This window comes from Cavia porcellus, unplaced genomic scaffold, assembly GCF_034190915.1.
Source record: "Cavia porcellus strain 051 isolate PalLab524CR breed Dunkin Hartley unplaced genomic scaffold, mCavPor4.1 scaffold_7, whole genome shotgun sequence".
NCBI classification, from domain to species: domain Eukaryota; kingdom Metazoa; phylum Chordata; class Mammalia; order Rodentia; family Caviidae; genus Cavia; species Cavia porcellus.
The window spans coordinates 42,088,122-42,102,285 of NW_026947490.1; the positions used below are offsets into that span (position 1 = coordinate 42,088,122).

A 14,164-nucleotide genomic window follows, 5' to 3' on the forward strand; every position below is an offset into this window, starting at 1 on the left:
TAAGCCTGGAATTTCCAGGCAAGTAACTGGGCCCAAGAGACCAATGCAGAGCCAGCACTCTTTGCCTTGCCAGAGGGATGAGGGTGCCTGGATGGGATTTCAGAGAGGGCACCGGATCTGTCTTCTGAAAGCAGCCCCTCACCCTATGACCTGTCTGGCAGGAGAACCAGCCTGAACCAGTCTGTGTGGTTGAGGGAGGCCAAGGAAGGAAAGGCCTATAGACAAACAACTTCTGGAAGCACCTGACCCTTCTCTGCATGGTCACTCTGCCCATGTGGGATCACATGCAGTACTGGATACTTCATGCTTTATATGTCCCTGCATGTGGCCAACAGTCTGCTGCAGGCCTTGCCACCCACAGTGTGGTCCAGGGGAGCCAGACCCTGACCCGTGATTCAGAAAGGGCACTGCGTTGGCCTCTAAGGTTCTCTTTGCACAAGGACATCTGAGAACTGGACAGAGAGGACTGGCTTCATTGGGGGAACCAGCTGCAGTGGTGATATTTCACTGCACTGGGGGTGAGGGGACCTGTCCCAGCCCCAGTGTGATCATGCAAGCTGACAGTCATGCCACTCTGCCTTGAATTTGGCCAAGACCAAAGGGGTTCAGGTTCAGATGCATCTCAGGAGGCTCTCCCAAGGGCCCCGAAGCTCTGTGGGCAGCATAAGGGCCAGCTCTCAGGTGACTCCAATTGCAGTCAGCATTCACTGTAAAACCAGTGACCACACGTGGGGCCGAGTTTCCCCACTCACAGGCACCATTCCAGAGGTCAGACAGGAGACCACACAGAAGATCCCTTCCAACCTGGAAGAACCAGGCAGTCAGACAAAGGCTCCTTGTTTGCTTTCCTCCCCCTGTCTGGACAACCCACATCAAAGTGAATAGAGCTGCAGGTGTCGGGCCGTCATGGCACACCGGAGCAGGCTGTGTCCTTGGGGAAGCAGCCAAGGTGCAGTGTGAAGCCCTGTCTCCCCTGGGCTGCCAGCAATCCCAGCAATGCTCATTGTAGTGGTGGCTATTGATGTTTGCCCCTCAGCATGGTTTCAGCCCTCAATCTGGCCATGTCTAAAGCAAGGAATCCTGGATTTTGCAACCAGTAACATGAGTTACCAATGAGTCAGTAACCAATTCCTTTTTATTATAAGTCAGTCTGGCAGGGAATCTGTCCTTACAACTAATAGCCCTACCAGAAAACATTGCTTGCACTGTCTGTAGGGAGAGATGAGGACAACACAAAAAGCCATCAGACTCCTGGACACCTGAGAGAAGTATGACAGGGCAGCAGCCTGGTTAGGCTGCCCTGGGCTGTGGGGAGCTCAGGCTGCAGTCCCCTTGGTTTGGTGGGCACACACAGCATGGCAGGCTTTTGCTGGGCTTAGGTGAGCTCTGTGTCTGGCCTGCTGGGGCTCAGTGGGCAGGTGGTAGATACCACTGTCGTGAGTGGACAGGTCTTGGTTTCTGGGAGGCCTCCCCAGACTCGTGTTCTTCTGTGAAGTGTGTCTGTGGTACAGGAATGGGGTGTGGGGCTCAGGCTCCAATTCAGAGGACACCCTCAACTCTCCGGTCTTCCTTTTGCATGCTCACTCATATGTGGCACCCCAGTGCTTGGACACCAGGAGTTGTCTAAGTTAAGGGGTTTTCTGGAGCTGCAGCCACAGCCTGCAGGGCCAGGAAATGGCCTTTGTTCCCAGGAGGCCTCGGTTTTCTGGGACTTGCTAAGTGGAAAGGTTATTACCTGAAGTGGAGCTGAAGTGGACTTGGATGGATGGGCATCTCCAGAAAAAAGGCACCAAACACCCAGAGGAAAGCACTACCCCCACCTCTGCACACACCACCAGGGTCAGGGTTCTGGGGACACAGGGCTGCTCAGACCCTGGCAGTGGCACCAGTATGGGTGCAGCGGGTCTGCAGACCAGGGTCAACTGTGGAAGGCTGACCAGGAGACACTGGAGGCATAGAACTGCACACGGCTGGGCCAGTCACCATCTCTGCTGCCCTCCTTGTCCTCATCAGAGTCATCATCTCCACTGGATGCTCCGTAGAGAGCCCCACCCAGGTGGGCCAGCTGCTCTGGGGAAACCCTTCCTTGCTCCTCAGCTTCCTCCTTCAGCTTCTGGGCGGCCAGCTCCCGGTAGCAGAGGCTGCAGACGCGCAGAGGCTTGGGTGAGAGGCGCGGCAGCAGGAAGCGCTCCCGTGAACACTCAGCGCACACCACAAAGCCACACTTTCGGCAGTGGTGGCGTCGGGTGAGGGCCGAGAAGCGCGTCTGCGTGCAGCGCATACAGATGTCCGTGGCCTTGTCGGGGATCCAGGGCGCCGCGTGCTCCGTGGTGGGCTGGTGGCCGGTTGCCAGCAGCTGCCTCCTCACACACTCCTCAATGTGGCTGAGCCACTCCTGGCGCTCTGTGGGTGAGGCGGCAGACACCACGAAGGACTTCTTGGCTGTCTTGATCATCCAGCGGTTCTTGGCCTCCAGCGTATCAGGCAGTGGCTCCAAAGTCACCTCCTCCAGAGGAATAATGTGCTGGCTGCGGTACTTGCGCTTGCTGAGCACAATGCTACCGTACACCAGGATGTCGTTGAAGAGGAAGAAGATGCGTGGTTTGGCCTTTTTGCGGCACTCTTTGGTCAGCACACCTTCTCCCAGCAGCACCCGGCCCGGCAGGGCCAGCGGCTGTCCTGACGCCCCAAAGCAGTTCTCCACGGCAGCAATCCGCTGGCTGTTGATCTCCGTGTTCACCAAGTGGTCCACCATCTTCTCTGGGTTCTTGGCTGCAGGAGGAGGCAGATGAGAGGCATGAGCTTGCCCAGGCTGAAGGGCAGAGTAGGGGTTCATAGCCAAATATGACCAAATATGACCTGCTGTGTCCCAGCAAGCCCACCCACCTATCTAACCATAAGAATGCATGTGTCGGGCCGGCTTTAGCCCAGCGGTTCCTTCCAGTCTGGCTTCCCAACCGCCCGGGCCGATTGGTCCGGTGGTTCGAGACCCGCGGGCGCTCTCCAGTCCTTTAAAAAAAAAAAAAAAAAAAAAAAAAGAATGCATGTGTCCTGTCAACGACCCCAACCAATCACAGACCCTGCAATGCTTCATTCACTACGCATGTCCAGCGGCCACCATCGTCACAGGTAGCAAGTGCTGAGTACCTCGTCCATACCACGTAAGACTGAGTGTATCCCATCCAGTCCTTATACAAACCTGAGGAGGTATGATCCCTCCTTCACAAGGAGGAAACTGAGGCTGTCCTAGTAAGTCAGGTGGCCACAGAATTCATACTGTAGCATCTTCCTCCACAAAGTATTGGGCCCCTGGGCTGGTACACTAAGCCATAAGCGCGGGTGGCCTCTTGGAATCTCTTCTATTCCATTCACACACATTCCCTTCGAGCCAGGCACACTCACAGCTCTGAAGACCACTTGGAGGCCGTTCACCCCCGGCCCATGTCTCTAGGCCTGGCCCTTCCACTAGCTCTAGCTGTGGCTGCCCACCTGCCACCAGCTCACCTATAAGCTCCTCACACTGAACCCCACGCCCAGTTTCCCCCACTCTCAGTTCTTCTCAGTCACTAGAACCGCCATTTGCCTAGGGCTCACCCTTGCATCTCCTCTTCCCAGGGCCACCAACAATAAACTGTGAACAGCTCTTGCCATCTCCCTTGATGCAGCTGAGCCTGCTCACTTCTCAGCACAGAATTCTACCACAGGATCCGCAGCAAGGTGCCGGCACTTCTCGCCTGCATCGGACACCGCTGACAGCTCCTTCCTGTGAACAGCCGAGTTCCCACCTCCCTTTGACAAAGGGCCTCCTGGTCAACTCCACATCAGGCTTCTTCCCCAGCTGAGGTTGGCAAATGATGATCTCAGAGGCAAATGTGACCTACAACCTGTCTCGAAAAATGAAGTTTTACTGGAGCCCAGCTATGCTCATTCGTTCAGCACTGTCTCTGTCTACTTTCATGATACAAGGATAGAGCTGAGCAGTGGTGACAGGGCCACAAGGTCATGAGCCTAAAGTATTTACCCTCTGGCCCCTGACAGCAAGTTTTCCAATCCCTTCTGCAGGATGCTATCCATATTTTTTTGTCTTCACAAGAGTTATCAGGACCTGATCTTTCCTTGTGTTCACTGTTTGCTTGTCTGTTTTCTGTGTCTGCCACTTGATGCTTAGCTCCACAAGAACAGAATTCTTGAGACTGCCCCATGCACACAGTAGGTACTTCACAAGTGGCTGGTGAATGACTAAAGCTCCCAAGGCCCCACTGTGCAGAATTCAGCTCTCTACAGAGCTGACCCTGTCCCCTCACACGCACACACATTATCAGACCTGAACAGCGCCTGCAGCCTGAACACACACACGCACACACATACACACCCAGAGGGGGCAGGGTGCACTGAGCAGGAGAGGTGCTGGCCCCCTAACAAGTGGCCCCCCCATTTGTCCCTCTGGGTCCCGAGGCCTCCTGTGAAGTGCTGCCCACACTACCTTGTGTAAGAAATGCTATTTTTAGTTTGCTGATCTTGGCTATGTTTTGCAAACTCTGAGCCATCCTGCCACAACAGCCGCAGATCCCTGGCTGATAGACAACCTGGCAAAACTAAAACATTGCCCCACACCACCTCCCTGTCCCACCAGGGTGTGTGCTAGAGGCCGTGGGATGATCTGGATAAGGTTTCTGCCAGGGAGGAGCCAGAGTGGAGAGAAGGGAGCCCCACCAAGTACACGAACTGCTGTGCCCAGACACGACTAAAGTGCCTGTCAGCAGGGTCCACACATGCAGCCACCAATACGGACCAAAACCAACACATGCTGAGCGGAGTAGAGCTGCTTGCAGAAAAGAATATGCAATGGGACACTATGCTAAACTAGTATAACATTCAAAAGGTGTTCAATAATGACTGTGACTAAAAGCAGGTAAGGGGGAAGCCCATGAAGATGGCTATTAAACCCCAAACAGCAAGGGTCTGTGACGATGTGGCACAATTAAAACACTAGTATACGACTGGTGTGGACACAGAACAGTGTGGCCCCTGTGGAAAACGTGGCAAAGCTTCCTTAATAGTTAAAAGCAGAATTCTATGATCCAAAAATCTCACTTCTGGGTTTACATCCAAAAAGACAAAGCAGCTACTCAAAGAAACATCTGCATGCCTAGATTCACAGCAATATTATTCACAATAACCAAGAGGTGGAAGCAATCCGAATGCCCTCAACAGATGAATAAGCAAAATGTGATATATATAGGAATATTACTCAACATAATAAAAGAATGAATCTTATAATTGCTGAAATATAGGAGGCTGAGACAGAAAGACTGGAATTTTGGGGGGTGGGGGAGGGTACCAGGGATGAACTCTCAACCTCACACTAGCCAGGCAGGCTCTGTGAGCTATGTCACTAGACCCAGGATGGGAATTTTGAGCCCAGTCTGGGCACCTTAATAACTTGGCAAGACCTTGTATCACTGTGTGAAGTCTTTGATTTCAATCCCCAGTACTAAAAAATGAGAAAGGAAATGAAGAATTTTTTTTAAGCTTTAGGCAGTCTCTTCCTGGCTGGCCTTGAACTTCTCATCCTCCTGTCTCATTGCCCGGATAGCAGATATTCACTACTACAACCAGCTAAAAGGGAGGAAATTCTGAGAAATGAAACGACATGGTGAATCCTAAAGACATCATGTTAATAGAAAAGACAGGGAAAATTTTGCAATGATTCCACTTATTTGAGAACCTGAAGTGGCATCACATAGAGATAGAAAGACTGGAGGCTGCCAGGTTGGGGTGAAGGTGGTGGGAGTTGTTGAATGGGCCCAGAGATTCAATTTGAAAAGAATATATTTAGTATCTGAACCATACACTTAAAAATGGTTAGAACCTTAAAAAAAAAAAAAAAAAAAAAGCACAAAACAAGGTCACAAAAAGTGGCCAGGAAAGGAGGATCTAGGCGTGATCAGGAACGGGGTATGTGGAGACTTCCGATCGGGTCAGCACCTTTACATTTCATCTCTTTTATTAGGAAATGGTAGCAAGAGAGATCACATAACCCAATGCCATCGATTTCAGGAAGCAGGAACATGTGCTTCTTTTTCTTTCTAATTTTAAGATCCTCTAAGAGAATAAAATTACAGGACAGTGGCTGGGCCAAGCTCTGGGCTCTTTGGGCTGGGAGACAACAAGCAGGCATGGTGGGGGGAGCTGGCTGCATCCTCAGGTAGGGTGGCGCACAGCACGAGGACTCAGACACTTGTGGGAGACCCCAGGGGCCCTGAGGAAGGCAGGACGCAGGTCCCTCCAGTACACATGGGTGCCGAGAAATCTGCCTATGGCTGGAACTAGAAGAAAACTGATCCTGTGGCCTCTGCTGACTGAAGCCCAGGCAGCTGGGCTTTGAGCCTGGAGGTTAGGAGGCCCCCACAAAAGGAAGAGGAAGGGAGGAGGACGAGTGAGCTCCAGAGGCTGCTGGCAGCACGCAGGCGAGCAGAGCTGTGGCAGAGATGCTGTGGCAGACCCAGCCACCAGAGGGGAAACCCACAAAAGTATCTCCCAGACACTCGGAGAGCCAATGCAAGACCTCCTCCCTACTGTGCCCCTAATCTGTGACCACCAAACCCCCACTAGGCCCCCATTGGCTGCTATCCAGCTGCAGGGGGAACAGTGTGGACCGGGAAGGGCAGGGCAATCTGGTGGTGCTGGCAGGGTCTGGGCTGAGCTGCTCCCTCACACTGATCAGCTAGCGGGCTCTCCTGTGCTCTGCTCAGTGACCCTACAGAGGTCCCGGATTGGGTAGGGGACGAGGAAGATGTTGCCCTCCCACCATGTGACAGTAACTTCACACCCTGGCTTGACACAGCCTGAGGTTTTTCTTGGTAAACACAGCAGGCTGAGTTAGATGATAGTCTTCTCTTTCAGTATTCTCAGCGCAGTGAACAGTCTTTGCTTAGGATAGGAGAGCAGAGCCAGCTGCCCCCAGCCATTCAGGGCCATCAGCCTCAGGGAGACCATGAAGATGGAGAGCCTCCTGCAGCCTCTGGGCCTCGGAAGATGGCTGCACCAACCCCAGTGGCACTCGGAACACTAATGAAAGGAGGACACTGTCACAGGGTCAGTGAGGCTAGACTCAGAGGAGTGAACAGACTGCGCGTGCCATGTGGCCAGAGTTTTGTGCAAAATAGTCGAGGAGTGATTACAATCAGGGGCTGAAAAGCCTCACTAAACCTGGCCAGCCTCCAGCTTTTTACTTGTTATTGGAACACAGCCACAGACGACAGACTGGTTTGCACAGCCTAAAATATGTATTATCTGGCCCTTTACTGAAGAGGTTTGCTGATGTCTAATCTAGGCAACCGCAGGCAGTAAAATGCACATTGTAATTATTCTTAGGATACACCTGACCAGCCACAGGGCGCTCAGTGCTGGGCCCTGGAGGAAATCAGTGTCTCCTATCACCCACTCGGGCCGCAGCCTTTGGGATTAGAGACTTCTAGGTTCCAGGACTGCAGCAGTTCACTTTCATTCCCACAGTTCTGGCATTCAGCCAGGCTCTGGGTCACAACCAGGAGCAAGAGACCAGGCCCTTGAGTAACCTACTTCTTTCTACAGGGGGAGACAGGCTGGAAGAAGCAACCAGGTGTTTTCTGTCAGCCTGCTGGTGGAAGGAAAAGGCTGCTGTGCTTGGAGGGGCCGCAGGTAAGTGGTGTCTGGGACATCCTGTGAGGAAGTTTCATCACCCCAAGCTGAAAAACCAGGAAGGAACCAGCGAGGCAGCCCTGGGGAAGAGTGGGCCTTTGGGAACAGCCAAGATAGGGTGAGTGAAATGAGTTAGCAGAGGAAAGACAAAGGTCAGAGAGGTCAGGTCACAGGAGGTGGCAGGAGCCATCTGGAAGAAGATCTGAGTTTTTCTCTAACAGCAGGAGTGCCAGTCCAGAATCCAAATACCCTCTCCTTCAAGAAAGGGTGCCCCTCAGGTTTGTTCTCCTCCAGGACAAAACTATGCTTCCTGGAAGGCCCTCCTCCAGGAAAAATGACTAGCAATCAGTCATTTAATCCTTATGGCAGCCCACTTAGAGAAAGTACCACCAACCACATCAAAGCCACTGCCCAAGGTCCCAGGCGAGGGACCAGGAAACCCAGCTCCCAAACTAGGCAGAGCTGCAGAAGGCTGCTTTCAAGCAAACACACAGAATCAGAAATCTTCAGGTCTAGCGAATAGGACTTCATTCCAAATGCTCAAACTTCCTCTGCACCACATAAACACAGGGTGGCCGGGCAAGTCCATCAGCTTGGCTGGGCTAGCCAGCCCTCAGGGCCCCACTGGACAAGTCCCTTTGTTCTCTTGGGGTATAGGCTGGCTGGACAGGTCCTTTTGCTCAGTTGTGCTGTGTCACCTCATCTCAGCAGCCCCAAGAGAGGACAAGGGCAGGGACGCAGCCAAAGTCAGGCCCCTCTCAGTGTATACTGACCCCACGGGGAATTACGAGCCAAAGATGACCTCTGGACAAGTCTGGCCTTCTTCTTCGCCCTCTGAGTTTCTCGAGTGATAAGATAACAGTTTGGTTCAAATTCCAAGAGTCCACGGAAAACAAGATTAAGGGTGACTGGAAACTTCACTTATCCCACCCACAAAGAGGACAGGCTGGGACACATCTCTCACTTCAGGGATCCAGGACACAGAAAGGGAAGGAGAGGCCAGGCCACCTAGGCAAGCCAAGCTCAGCAACTTCCTCTGAAATGGGAGACAGTCTGATCCTATTTTATTTTTACCTTTCTAAAAGTCACAAACACCAAGGCTCCAGGGAAGAGAGAGTGCCTAAGTGAGAGCAGGGAGGACCCTCAAAGCGCAAAAATCCTGCGCTCTGAACAAGGCTTCTCCCCCTGCCCCACAGCGGCTTGGTCCCAGCTCACATTCTAGAGCACTCAGACTAGGTCCCAGAAGTGAGACCCTAACAACCGCCAGAAACCTCACTAAACACCCGGCACGCTGTGATCCCTGAAACAGCCCCGTACGCCTCGGAATCCTGCCCTGCTCACACCTCCCGCAATCGCGGGGTGGTGCTGGGGGCGGCCTGCCTCGGCCTCTAGACTACGACCTGCCTTCACCCCGCTTCTCGCGCAGCAACGAGCTGCAAGCGTGCACCGCGCACCCTTCTCGCGCCACTGCTGGGGGCAGAGTCCCAGACGCCCAGCTGCGCACCGCGCGGGCCCGAGCCCCCGGGCCACCGCCGCCGGGAAGAGTCCCGCCTGCTACGCGCCTGCGGCCCCACACCCACTCTCTGCTCAGGTCGGGGGCGCTCACCTCCTTGCCCGGGACCCTGAGTCCCGCTCTCCGCACGATCCAAAGCGCTCACCTACTTGCCCGGGATCCTGTGTCCCACTCTCCGCACGGTCCGAAGCGCTCACCTCCTCGCCCAGGCCCGCAACCCCCTCTCGGCCTCGGCGACCCGCTAGAGACTCTAGTCAGGTCCCTCGCCGCCCACGACACGCGTTCCAACTACCTTGCCACGCCCCCCTAGGGAGTCTCGGCCAATCGGGGCCTGGGGTGAAGGCGAGGGCGGAGCCAGCCCGAGTTCCAGAGAAATGTGTGCGGGCGGAGCAGCCCAAAGTGACTTTGGTGCGCGCTGGGGCACGGCGGCGTTTGCTTGGACTCCAGCGGGGCGGGCTCTCCACTTCGTATCCCATTTCCCCGCTGTCCTTCCTCCTGCCGTACCCCACGCGCCCGCTGCTCGCCGTGTGGTGGCGAGCCGTCCCCGACTGGGTGCAGAGGGCTGGAGCGCAAGCTGGGGCGGGGGACGGTGGGGCAGGTTCCCTCAGACGTCTCTGGCGGGGGGGCCCCCCGCTGTTGGCTGACGTAGTCACCTCTGCTTGGCAACCCCGAGAGACTGAGTCAGTAAAAATCCGCAGCATTTCATTATATATTTTGAAATCTTTTGATTGCAGAAAATTTCAAACATATACTAAAAGAAAGCAGATTGGTGGACCCCATGCGTTCCAACGAGGCACCAGCAGAAACAGGTTGTGCTGGCCCTTGCCTAATCCTGCCTGGCTGCCTCTGCAGCTCAGCATGAAACTCCAAAGCCTCAGGCTCCAACTTCTCAGCCTCCTGCTGGGCTCATCCCCACACATCCCTGCCCACTGACGTCTTCCAGTTGCGAAAACCTCAGCTACCTCCCTTTGTACTGTCTACCTCCCTCAACTGTCACCTCCTCCCTGGCCCCCAAAGCAGTTCCCTACCTCACCCCTTTGCCCTCAAACTACTTCATCTGGTTTGCGGGGTTTTTTTGTTTTGTTTTGTTTTTGTTTTTGTTTTTGTTTTTGGTAAAAAAAGAAAGAAAGAGCCTAAAGTTACCTCCTTAGTCATTTATTTAACTCTGTAGTTGTCTCTCCCGAAGCTGTGAGTCTTCCAGGGCTAAACGACATTCATCAGGAAGTACAGTGTCTACTGAGCACCCAACAAAAACCACAGCCTAGGTAGGCTCTGAACTTAACTCCAGTGATGTTCATTTTTGTTCCGGAAAAAAAAAATTCATTGCTGTGACCACTTCATATTGGCCAAGTAAACATTTTTTTTAAAACAAATAAGGCTTTCAGCTTCTCTTAACTCAGAAGATTCAAAAATGGCTGGTCTGGAGTTGGGGACATAGCTCAGTGGCATAAGTGCCTGCCTGGCAAGCACAAGGTCCTGAGTCTGATTCCTACTACAAAAAAAAAAAAAAAAAAAAAGGCTGGTTGTCATCTTTTTTTTTTTTCTTTTTCGGTACCAGGGATCGAACTCACAACTGCCTGCTTACAAGGCAGGTGCTTATGTCGCTGAGCTAAATCCCCAGTCCCCTGGTTGTCATCTTTACAGCAAGCTGTCCCCTTTACTTATTTATTTTTTAGTACTGGAGATCAAACTGATGACCACACACTCACCAGGCAGGCACTGAGCTAAATCCCTGGCCCCAAGCTGTCCTCTTTTAAACAGAACTCGTGTTTCCTATCTGCCTGGCCTCCTCCACCCTCTGGCTTCTCCCTTGGCCTGTGGTACCCACTCATGTCCTTGGGTTAACATTTGATTTTCTGAGTCTTGCTGATGTAGTCAGGCCTCTCCGCCACATGAGGAAGAAAGAGAGGGGATCTGAAATCCCACAGAGTGGGTTGTAACAAGAGAAGGTCATTTTGGACACCAGGACAACACCATCCCAAGTGCATATACTGTGTGTGCGCGGAGGGGCCTAAGAGCTTAGCTTCAAGGCCAGATTCCATGTCCACCTCAGTGCCCACATCGTGCACCTCCTCAGCAAGAGGGGCTTTCTGGGGAGAAACAGAGGTGACTGGGGTGGAGGTGGCCATGAGATTTAGAAGGAGCTGGTCCACTGTGAGGCAGGGCCATGTTTACGATGGTGTCCTGCTATCTGACACACTGCCTGGCACAGAGCTAGTGTTCAGAAAGGGGAGGCTTTTGATAATTCTGGAAAACCAGAGAATGGGGAGACAATTGTTGTCCTGGGGCCTGCAGATTCCTCCTAGCCCCATATCCCTGGTGGTTCAGGGGCCACATAGACCTCAGTCTCTTTATCTGTTCTCTCCTCCAGCTCCGATGTTCTCTGGATCTAAGTGGAGCTTTGGGAAATGCTCGGAAGGCTGTGTAAAAGGAGCCTTTAACTGTCCACCCACTTCCCAACAGGGGCTGGCCAAGGGTGGGGAGACCTGGGTGGAGGACCTGCTCCTCCAAATAAGAGAGGAAAAACTTGTGACTCAGGGAAAGGCAGAAGTTGAGTCAGCCAAGCCACAAGCTATGGAAAAAAATGAGGTTCCCTGAGGCTTTTTCTGTTCTCTGGGCAAGAAACCCTTTCTGAGGAAAAACTAGCTCTGGGGCTCTGAGAACCAGGGTTTCCGGAAAGTACCAAAGCTCAGGATCTCAAATCGGGTGTTTTGGCAACCTCCTCTCAAGGAATTTTTATTGCATTACTTATTAGATTGTCCGTGTGCCAAATACTGTGTGTTGAATACTTGTACTTATTGTACCTCTTCCCACACTAAACCTGTTAGTTCCCTGGTTTTAGTTCAAAAATCCTGAAGTACTTAAGGATGAAGTCTCAAAACTAACGCAAATATTGAGCAAGAAAGAGAGAAGAAACAAATACAAAATATTAACGACTAGTAAATCTAGATCTACTGTAAAGAGGTAAATAGTGTTCTGGGCTTCAAAAGCCAAGGGGTTTTTGTGACAACTAGTAAACTACCATCATGGAGCAAAAGCAGTGATAGGTAATGTGTATCAGTGAATAAACTTTATTCATGGATACTGCTACTTAGATTTCCTGTAACTTTTCTGTGTTATGAAACACACTTCCTCCTTTTAAATTTTTTTCCAACCACTTTTAAGCGTAAAAACCACTCCTAGCTCACAGGTCAGACCAACTACCCTTGGGGCTGATGTTTGCTAATCCCTGACCCGGGATGTTCTTTGTGCTTTTCTTATAACTTGGGTCAATCTGCAAATTTTCAAAACAAAAAGCTGAAAAACAAAAAAATGAAACAAAACAGAGATCCCACTGTTTAAAACGGACTGATCTTAAAGTTGACTCTAAATAGGTCCCATTCTCAGCCTACTCCCTCCTGCCTTCTTTGTCTCTGATATATTGAGACAGTTTGTCTCAAAGCCATAAAAATGTGGGGGATATTTTGGGAGATTTCTATTGAAATGGTCAAGAAGAGGAGTTCCAAAGGGTAAAGCCCTGACAAAATGATGCAAAAACAGTTTGGAAAACTATGATTTCAGGTGAAAAATTTCAGAGTGGGACTGCTGAACTGCCTTTGAAACTGAAACTGTACCTATACCCTACAGAACTGTAGTGATTTTGCCCTTCCTCTCCTACTTCCTTTCTACTATGTCAATATTTATCCCATCTGTGTGTGTTTGCCCTGTGTTTATCATTGCAACTGCCTGCAAATCCTTTTCATGCTTGTGGGCACCACTGTGCCTGTTTCCCATCACGGACTTCTCCCTTGAGACTCTAACAAGGCCAAGAGGAAGAGGAGAGAAAAATGAAGAGAAAGCATAAAGAACCCTTTGAAAAGTGCTTCTGATGGATGAAATAAATGTTTCTTGTAAATATAATCTTCAGAGTGACAGACACACCTGGTTTCACAAATATAGTAAAGAGCCCTTTGACAGCACTGATTTGGCAAAATTCCATCTGGGTTATTCATCCATTTAACAAATGATTATTGGGAAGCTCTTTGTGGCACTACCTGGGCAGTGGATACAAAGATGAATGAGGCTGTCTCTGTCCTTGGAGAATTCACAGTTGAATAGGGGCAGAATCATGAGCATTTGTTTAACTAAGAGAAAGAAGAACTGCTCACCCAGAGAAGAGAGTTAGATGATACAGCTTGGAGAACAATGCTGAGGAGTTTGCCTTGGGTGCCTAGCTGGCAAAGAAGTCCTCATCTGCTCTACTGAAGGCGAAAACAGGAATCATGGGTGCCAAGGACAAACGAGGGAGGGAAAAAAGCCTGGCACATGGTGTACAAGATGGCCAGAAGACGCTCTCCCATTGAGCAATCTAGGGTGGCTTATAAAAGACTTCAAAGGCCTGGTGTGGGTGAGATTACATTTTAAATTACTTGCTGATCTTCCTGGGCTGCCTTCCATTGTGGCTACTACTGCCCAAGACCTCATGACTCCATTCCTTGCCCAGTGGAACATAAACTGTTACAGTCAACTTCTGAGGAGGGGAACATGGCATCATCTATCCTGATAAAAAGAATGCACAGGTCCTTCCGTCCAGTTAGTCCACCTGTAGACATTCATCCTTAGATACTCTTGAACTTGTGAAAAATGATTTATGCACACATTCATTGACTGCAGGGCCACTTATGAGTAGAGAGACTCATGGATGCCCCAACGCCCACTGATCCACTGTGGCACCTCCACACAGTGGAGCGGTCTGCTGTAATTGCAGGGATGAAAGGGCAAAGTACATCAGAGACACAAGCTTAAATGCTGCATGGCTTCTCTGTGAGCAGCCCGAACTATAAATAAAAGCAAAATTTTAAAAAAATATAGATAATAGGAAGCAGGGAGGTAGACCTTTCTCAGATGGGAAAGGGACTGAGAGATAGAGAGAGGGGTAAGCTATACTACTGCATGTATGTGACTGTGTGTGTGTGTGTGTGTCTGTCT

At 51.3% G+C, this 14,164-nt stretch overlaps 1 protein-coding gene across 7 annotated transcripts in view; it reads right to left on the reverse strand.

The window, feature by feature from the left end:
* Positions 1-1,117: 1,117 nt before the first annotated feature.
* Plekhf1 (pleckstrin homology and FYVE domain containing 1) overlaps positions 1,118-14,164 on the reverse strand; it is a 30,541-nt gene continuing 17,494 nt past the window's right edge. The window contains exons 1-4 of one of the 7 annotated variants that reach the window (XM_063253433.1): positions 9,394-9,474; positions 9,290-9,341; positions 2,896-3,009; positions 1,118-2,772 (exon numbers count right to left, since the gene is read on the reverse strand). In XM_063253433.1, the coding sequence (XP_063109503.1) occupies positions 1,919-2,772; positions 2,896-2,908 (867 nt within the window). In that variant the 5' untranslated portion in view covers positions 2,909-3,009; positions 9,290-9,341; positions 9,394-9,474 and the 3' untranslated portion in view covers positions 1,118-1,918. Of the gene's footprint in view, positions 2,773-2,886; positions 3,010-9,289; positions 9,514-14,164 lie in introns of those variants that run through there. The other 6 variants (XM_063253435.1, XM_063253434.1, XM_013149149.3 and 3 more) reach the window with 6 other exon arrangements.